General features: G+C 42.2%; 2 protein-coding genes across 2 annotated transcripts in view; both read right to left on the bottom strand.

Moving 5' to 3' along the window:
- Positions 1-767: 767 nt before the first annotated feature.
- On the bottom strand, positions 768-1841 carry uts2r4 (urotensin-2 receptor 4). Its single transcript, XM_035181564.1, has one exon. It carries the CDS (start codon positions 1839-1841, stop codon positions 768-770), a length of 1074 nt encoding a protein of 357 aa, XP_035037455.1.
- Positions 1842-3639: 1798 nt separating this feature from the next.
- Positions 3640-8766, bottom strand: part of zgc:92360 (uncharacterized protein LOC436988 homolog) — a 14233-nt gene continuing 9106 nt past the window's right edge. Inside the window, exons 9-11 of the mRNA XM_035146469.2 lie at positions 7227-7298; positions 5398-5629; positions 3640-5034 (exon numbers count right to left, since the gene is read on the bottom strand). Coding sequence (XP_035002360.1) covers positions 5006-5034; positions 5398-5629; positions 7227-7298 — 333 coding nt within the window. The 3' untranslated portion in view covers positions 3640-5005. The remainder of the gene's footprint in view (positions 5035-5397; positions 5630-7226; positions 7299-8766) is intronic.

Raw genomic sequence — 8766 nt, 5'->3', positions numbered from 1 at the left:
TGAAACAATATTGGGATATTAGACATAAAAGAAAGAAAAAAGGAGGAAGAAATATAAGAAATGCTTGTGAATGTGCTCGGCCGGACTGTCAGTAAATATAGAGCTGATTATCGAGGAGGGAACAGGTTAATGAACAAGGAAAGATAATATACGACGGAGGTGAGACGCAGCACATTCTTACTGAGACAATTTACAGGAGGACTCAAAAGAGCCGTAGCCCGAAGCTGAGGAATGTGGCACGATGCAACTACATTCCCTGCAGGGATGATGAAATATACATTCATGTGTGTGTGTGTGTGTGTGTGTGTGTGTGTGTGTGTGTGTGTGTGTGTGTGTGTGTGTGTGTGTGTGTGTGTGTGTGTGTGTGTGTGTGTGTGTGTGTGTGTGTGTGTGTGTGTGTGGGGTGGACGGCATATAAGAAAGTAAAGGAAACAGTTGAAGCAGTTCTTTACATTTAATTCTATTGTCCAACAATTACAATTATTTCATGGGAAATTGGACATTTTTGTAGTTAAAGTATTTCTTCCAAGATTTTCTCAGAACATTTGAAAATTCCCCACAACTCCAACTTCTTTGATTTGATACTTAACTCATATGATTTAAATGGTTCATAATTTGTATAAATGACATCATCAGAGTCACGCCACATGTTTCTAGTTTTAAAGTTTATGTTAAGTGCTACTACACATCACAAGTATCTCACGAATACGAAATTTTTTAGATTTGTACAAAATGTTTATGCTCAGTAATATATTTAATTTTTCCGACTAAATGTCTTGCAGGGGCGTGGTCACAGCTGAACAGGGGTCGGCCCTGCTCGACCCCGCAGACTGACCTTTCTGGGCCAGGTAATCTTTATAGTTCCGGGTCAGGAGAGTGTAGAGAAATGGATTTATACAGCTGTTGCCGTAGGTCAGACAGGTGACGAAGAAATTCACGTAGTTATGAGCAGCTGGAGACAAAGCTCGGAGAGACTCTGCAGAGAACAGTTTGGCCAGCTGCCATCCCCAGAAAGGTAAGAAACAGGCCCAGTAAGCCGCCACGATGCTGAAGATCATGGATATGACTTTTTGTTTCAGGCCTTTCCTCAGAGCAGAGCGGCTGCTTCCTCCCAAGCTAGCCTGTGCGGTCCAGTAGCGCCGAGCTAACCCGACGTACAACCCGACGATAACCAATCCAGGCACCAAAACGCTGGTGCAGAAGAGGACGGTGATATAAGCCTTGAAGGCCTCAGGGGTCCAGGTCGGGAAGCAGATCCTCTTAACCGAACCTGTCGCGCTGGGTTTGCCCTCGCTGAGTCGGATCATCACCATCATGGGAAGCGTCAGCACAAAGGCCAAACCCCAGATGATTCCCGCCGTTAGCCTTCGTTTGCGGGACGAGTTCCTGTGCGCGCTGAAGGGCCTGGCCACAGCACGATACCGCTCCAGGCTCATGGCGACCAAAGTGAAGACGCTGGCGTGCATGGTGAGGAGATCGAGACTGAGCAGGATGCGACAGCCCGCATCGCCGAACAGCCAGTCGTGGACGAAGTAGGTGCAGACCACGAAGGGGATGGTGGAGAGGTAGAGCAGGTCCGCCAGAGCCAGGTTGACGATGTAAACGTACATGGAGCCCGTTCGGCGCAGAGCGGCCGAGCGCGTGATGATGAGCGTGTACGTGTTGCCTGCCACACCCATGACGCACATGATTATCAGCATGGCGCCAAGCAGGGACGTCGCCCACAGTCTCCCGCCGCCTCCAGCACCGCCACCACTGTCCTGGGACCCTCCGTCTTCAGTCTGTGGGCTCAGGATGAGTTCCAGCTGCGGAGTGATGGTGGTGTTAGGGGTGCAGTTCATTGCAGATCAGAGGTCAAAGGTCAGGGTCCAATTTTGAAGATCGTTGGCTCCTGGAATCTGAAAGAGGTTTAAAGTCTGCACAAGCATTTCAAGCTGTGAGGTTGTTATTAACTTTTTTCGCAAACATATCACAAAGTAGAAATAGCAAAGATTTCCAAACTCTTGTTAGAACCAGATGTTTTGTTTGAATCCAAGAGAAAACGTAAAGATGTGCAGGGATCTGCAGACAGAGTACCGTCCACAAAACTGCCCGTGTCTTGCAGCACTTATCCCCAAAAAAGAGGTCCTCCACACGCTCATGATCCCATACGTCTGCAGCGATAAAGCCTCCAGCAGAGATTCAAGTCATCAACGTGTGAGATGCTCTCAGTTACAGAGAGAGAACAGGTTTTCTCTGTTGGACGTCGGGCTGCAGCAGATCTGAAAAGGGTCATTTGTTAGCGGCGGGGTGGCGACGGGAGTCAGGACTCTGACTTTCAACTGGACAAACTGTTCAAAATCTCTCATGATGAGCTCCCGCGGTGTCTGAAAGGACTTCGGCTACTGACGTCTCCAGAGAGTCTCACTGTGGGATGAAACATTCGTCCATTTTAAAACGACGGGCAAAAACAACCTCAGCATGGTGTCTTGAGCAAATGGCAAATATTTCTTTAACCTCTTGTCTTCGTGGGACAAATTTTGAGCGAATCAACAGCTGCGATGATCAAAATCCATGTCGTCCTCTTTCCTCGCTCAAATCATCCACGATGCTTCGCTGCAGCTCGTCTGCATGTCAGCGGATCCACAGTCCAACCTCAGTTTCTCCAGCTGCCACTCACCTCCTGGGTTTCTTTTGACAGACGTCCGTCGTGTCTGTGTTCTTTGAGTTTTCTGGTCGCTGTCCGCTCTGCCTCCTCTTCACTTCTCTCCTCTGTCCTACCTCTTTCTCACCCGGGTGAAAAACTAGCACGGGTCTATAGATTTATGAGGTATTCCTCTCGGGCCTCATCCCACCGTCTCTGAGCACCAAGGTGTAGTTTTAGACACCCGACGACATCATTGACTGAAGCAACTGTCCACGAGTACACACACGAGAACACACACAAGTACACACACAGGTGCACAACCACTTTGGGATTATTTATTTTAAAGGGGAATTTATTTAGTTTGCTAACCAAACTAATAAATCAACTCTCTTTGTGAACTATATATCTGCATCTAAGATTCTGCAGAATTTTACCCTTAATGCGTTGAAGATTTTATCTCTATAACTCGCAGTAGAATCAGTTTTTAGATGCATGAATTCCAACAAAAAGAAACATTTGACATAGTTTTAACTCATCTTCAGTCTTTTATTTGAAGAGGGTGATGTAAGCAAGTTTAAAAAAGAATTTAGTCCTGTGAAATGAACAGAAATGAATTAATTAAATAAAATATTTGTATTAATTTGTGATCATTAATTTAATGTGTGATGTCAGTCAGACATGGCCAAGCATAGAAATGCCTTTAAAGACAATGTATGGCACTAAAACTATCTTCAGAACTTTTAAAAACAAAATCAATAACTCAGCTTTGTGAGTAAAAATTAAGGGATATTTCAGAATCCAAGTTTCTACTGAAATGTTTAACATTTGTCTGTATACTTTGTGGTATAATACATTTTTAGACGTGTTCATTTCAAGTTGGCAGCACATTGTTATTCGGGTTAACAGTGCAGAGGAAAGTTTTTATCTCTGTGATTTTTATTTGAGGAGGATGATAATGAGGAAGAGTGTTTTTTAAATAATGTAGAGCTGCAAAATTAACATAAATGAATCACTGAATGTAAAAATCTTTTTTTTATTCATGCTCAATAATTTCACGTGTGATGTGAGTCGGCCATTGGCCAAGCACAGAAATGCCTTTAAAGTAATGTGGCACCAAATCACAAAATGTGAGTAAGAAAATAAAAAAAGAACAAAACCAACGAGGCGTCACAACTGGTTGTTTGATATCTATAAAAACAAAGTAAAATAACTAACTAGTTTGTTTTCATAAAGTCTGCCACATGGAGGCGCTGTTACACCATCTACTGGCTTTGAAGCTTATCCCACACATCTGATTAAAGGTGATGCGTCTTTAACAGGTTAAATAAATCAGAATCAAGATGGAAAACACAGAAACATAAAGGTCACGATGTAAACTTTACTGTAGTGTGTCAGAAGGTCCAGTTTGGATCACAACAATCCAGTTTTGACTTTATGGATTGAAACAGTGTTTGTGTTAAATGTTTATTTAAAAAAGAGAAATAAAAAAAAAAAATCTGAATCCACCACAGACTCAATTTGACTCCGTGTAACTTATTAAATCAAAGACTGTAAATAAAGATGGAGGACACATCTCCACCTCCTCCCAGTGTCGAGAAATGAAGCCAAAATATCCCGGGTTCAAACGCTGCCATTGAGCACAAGAGCATCAGTCGCAGCTGTTGATTCGATCAAAGATGGCAGAAACTATCTTTATATATCACATGTAATATATTTCACATGTACTTTGACTTTTTAGTTTGGCCCATGTCCCATCTGCTAACATGGAGGAGGTGGGGTTTGTGTCCTATACTGCAGCCGGCCGCCAGGGGGCGATCAAGATCAAATGGCTTCACTTTTGGGGAGTCGTCGTGTCGTCCATCTTTATTCGCAGTCTATGGTGCGAAACATTTCATCATTTCACATCTGTATAAAAAGAATTTCACGAAGGCATCAAGGCTCTTCTCACCTTAACTACAACTTTTTCTTAAATCTTAAATCTAAACACTAAAATATATTTAACATGATAAAAATGAAATCCACATAGTTCACATAGTTGGTTTGCATGAGTGACGTCTAATAATCCAAACATCAGATACATAAACTCCAAGATGTTATTTGTGTTACTTCTGCCCTGACTGGAAAGTGATCTTTTGCAACTAAATAAAATGATTATCATTATTAATATTTCTTTATATTTCTTAATTCCACCAATGAATGCTGCCTTGGTCCTTGTTTGCATCCTTAACCTCATATTACCAGCAGCAACCACCAGTGTGACCATGCAGGTGACGACACTCAAGTTTCCCCCCAAAACTACAGAGGGAGCCAGAGCTGATGTGGGTCCAGCGTCAGATCGGTGAAGGACTGGGAGGAGACGTCCCGCAGGCCTCTGCTCCATCAGGGCCTGTGTTTGAACATGGCCTCCACTGAAAACACACACAAGTCCAACGTTATAGAAAGAAAGAGGCCCCGAGACTGGATCTGATTCACTTTACTGTTGATCTTGAAGAAAAACTTCTTTTGTTGACAGAGGTGAAAGAGTTTAAGTTTAAAATCTGACAAAGAAAAACATCCTCTGTCAAATGTCACAGAGGAAGTTCACCCACAGCTTCCTCACTGAAACTGCTCAGTGGCCACACTACTGGGTCGTTCTGAGTGAACATGGAAAATCCATAAAGAGACAATGCAGAGGGGGATTTGCATCACAAACCAATGTTAACACAAATTTAATCAGCTGCTAATTGCTGATTAATATTTAATAACCATTAAAAAAATGTCTGAATTCTCACTTGTGTACTCCTGAGGGGACATCGGCACGCTCATGACGTCATTGAAGAGCTTCACCCACTCCAGCTGGTCGCTCTCCATCTCGCAGGTGAACAGGAAGTAGCGGTCGGGCGTCTGTATGGTGATGCCGTGTTGCCAGGCGCCGTTGCAGTGGGTGCCAGCGGGCATGCCGGTGGAGACGTTGTAACCGTGGTCCCTGTTCCCCAGGAAGACCTCGCCTTTGGCAAAGGCGTCCTTTGGGGAGAGACGTCAAACTACCAGCACCGTCATTGTGAGCACGTTAGCTTTTAAAGGCCGGTTGGAGCATTGCTGAGCTTCGACTCAGCCTTTGAGCAAAGCAGAATAGGTACATGTATGACAACACAATTCTGCAACCAAGCAACGCTGCTGAACAGAAAGTGCAGATCTTATACGTCACTGTGAGAGTGTAAAAAAAAGAGTTTGGTTCATTATGAAACTGTGGCAGACAAAGTAGGATATGGCCACAGTCCAAGTAACTCATGGGAAAAACTACACCCCATGCATTTTAGCTACATGGCCACTAGGGGGTTCAGTCAGTCCCCCTGATTGTGAAAGTGAAGCCAAAAACGTATGTGAAATAAAATAAGCATGAGACTGTTTCCTGCAGCCCAACCACTGTTGACTGTATCTGCTGCATTATGTCATTTAAACACTTTTATTATAAAGTTATGAAAATATATTTGCTCTGCTGTGACCAGAAGGTGGCGCTGTTCAATCACAATCAAGTCTTGCATGAGCAAAGACATTGCACTTACACACACAGGGAACATGGTGAATCATCTGTTTTCATTATTATCATGATTATCCTCCTCGTCCACATTAGACCTCACCTCCTTTCCTTTTCATTTACTACTTCTTCTTGTGGAACCCTCTCTGGGGTTTATTCAGACTTTTCTTTCGGCACAGATAATTATTGCTCCTTTTTACGTCAGCAGCTAATCTGCCTTTGTTATCTGATGTGCATAACCCCCCCCCCACAACTCTTCTTCAGGCTCCTGGCAAAGTCTCCGTGTAATAACCACTGCAATAAAAAAGCTCGGCTCTAATCTCCCACTGACTCACAGTCTCACTTTCACAACGTCTCAAACACTGGTATCGGATCATACAGCTGAAAGGTCTCTGCAGAAACAGAGGCTGCCTCCAAAACCAGGTCGGGAAATGATGTACGTGAATCAAATACCATTCAAAAGACAATGAAAACCACATATTTAGTCACAACTGTTACAAAAAAATAAATATTACAAGAAAAAAGTCCAACAATGAAGTCTAAAGTCAAAATTTAACAAGAAATAGTCGTAATATTACGAGAATAAAGTCGTAATTTAATCGATTCAATCAAGTTTCTTTCTCAATATATTCGAAATCCTGATAATTATTATAATGTTGTGCTGATGTGCCCAAAAATTACGTATTATATTATGAAGTATAACTAACCAGATGATCCACATTCCTCTTTTTGAAGCAGGCAACAGGCAAACATTTATTTTACAAACCAGCTCAAATGAACATCCTGTGTGATCCTGGGGGTCCTAAGTCTCGATCCTTCAGGTTTTCACTTTACTCTGAGATTCTCCAAACTGGGAGAGGCCCACATGTTTAATAATGTGACACTGGGAATGAAACTACTTGATATCGTCCTCTCCTCACTGAGTCATGGCTTCATATCCCCACATCGTCTACTTCATCTCATTTGCTTGATGGAGAAAATAACTCCCTGTACGTCCATGGTGTGTGTGTGTGTGTGTGTGTGTGTGTGTGTGTGTGTGTGTGTGTGTGTGTGTGTGTGTGTGTGTGTGTGTGTGTGTCATACCAGTGGATCTTTGAAGTACATGAGCCGTCTGTGGTCCAGGGTGAACCAGCGCTTCTTGAAACCTTCTGTTTGCTAAAGAGACAAAAAGAGAGGAGGACACAGTCAGACGTGGGGCGAGAGACACAGAGAAAGTCAATGAGAGAGAGAGAGAGAGAGAGAGAGAGAGAGAGAGACTGTGTAAACTGTGTAAAGACACAAAGCAGCATTGAACCAAAGGCGACGTCTGTCTGTGACTCACACTCTGTTTGGTGTTAACACTTCATCAATTACTTTATTTATTCATTAGTCTGATCATCAATCTGAAACCCAGATAATATACATTTTAAACTCACATTTTAAAGGAGACATGATTATTTTTCAGTTTTTATTTCTTGTTGTGTGTCCATTTATTATCTGAATAGAGATTTTGATTAATCAGCCATAATATAGTAATAAACCAAGGTTCACCACAAGCTACGAGAATGTGAAACAGTATTATTTCCATCTGTAGAAACCACAAATCAAATAATATCAACTGTGTTTTAAGAAAAACATTTTTTTTTTGTGATGTCAAGGAGAAATACTACAATACCCACAATTCTCAGGTGCAGTAGCGAAACACAATCTGTCGTTTACCACAACCATGAAAATCAAGTCAGCTACGATCGGATCCTTCAGCGTTACTACACCGCATGAAACACTAAATACAAAAACACAAGATACAAACTAGGATATACTACGACACTATATCAGCGACAATGTTAAATCCAAGGAGAAGTCGTTGGAAGGGGATCATTCGCAATGGTTTATGGGATATGTAGTTCCTTCAGTCTTAAAACAGTCATGCACACAGACTTGTTCCTTTTACTGAAAAGTCAAAAATAGCATATTTGGGCCCAAATTTTGAAAATGGAAAGATTTTTTAAGAGCAGGTGGTTAATAGTTTACTTTTTAAATAATATATATGTAAGTTTATATAATATATAATGTAATAATATTCTTCTTGACGGATCCTGATTTTCTTTGCAGACGAATTCAACCATTTAGTCAAGAATACTTCCCTTGTTTTGAATCATTAGTATAATATTCTGTCACTTAAAGTACATGAAACCTGATATTAGTCTTTAAAGATATAAAAACATGATTGAAAAGCTGAAAGATGCTGAAAAGCCACAGTTTTAACACCAGTGCAGCAGCTGTGAATCCACTGTTCTTATACAAGTGTTGGATGTTCTCATTGTGGCCGTGACTCCCTCCTCGGGTCTGTCTCGTACATGTGTAGGAAACAAATGGCGCGGCGAGTTCTTCCATCTCAACCTGACAGACGAGGGCCAACGTGCTCGTCGCTGTGCAGAACCTGTTGAGTCGCTGAGGATCAGGTTTCCTCATGCTGCTTGTGTCGGAGCTTTCTGTGAGAAAGCAGTCGCATGTGTTTGCATGTGCTAATTTAAAAGCATCAGTGCACCGGTGCATGACTGAATATTTACATATGTGCAAACGCCTCTTTGTCCGTTTCCTTAATCGCAACACACGTCTGTGTTTTGCGAGCGGATTTGAGGGT

The sequence above is a fragment of the Hippoglossus stenolepis genome, chromosome 2, assembly GCF_022539355.2.
Source record: "Hippoglossus stenolepis isolate QCI-W04-F060 chromosome 2, HSTE1.2, whole genome shotgun sequence".
Classification (NCBI taxonomy): Eukaryota; Metazoa; Chordata; class Actinopteri; order Pleuronectiformes; family Pleuronectidae; genus Hippoglossus; species Hippoglossus stenolepis.
Note: the sequence above shows the minus strand (reverse complement) of the source record. Positions and strands in the feature narration are given on the sequence as shown.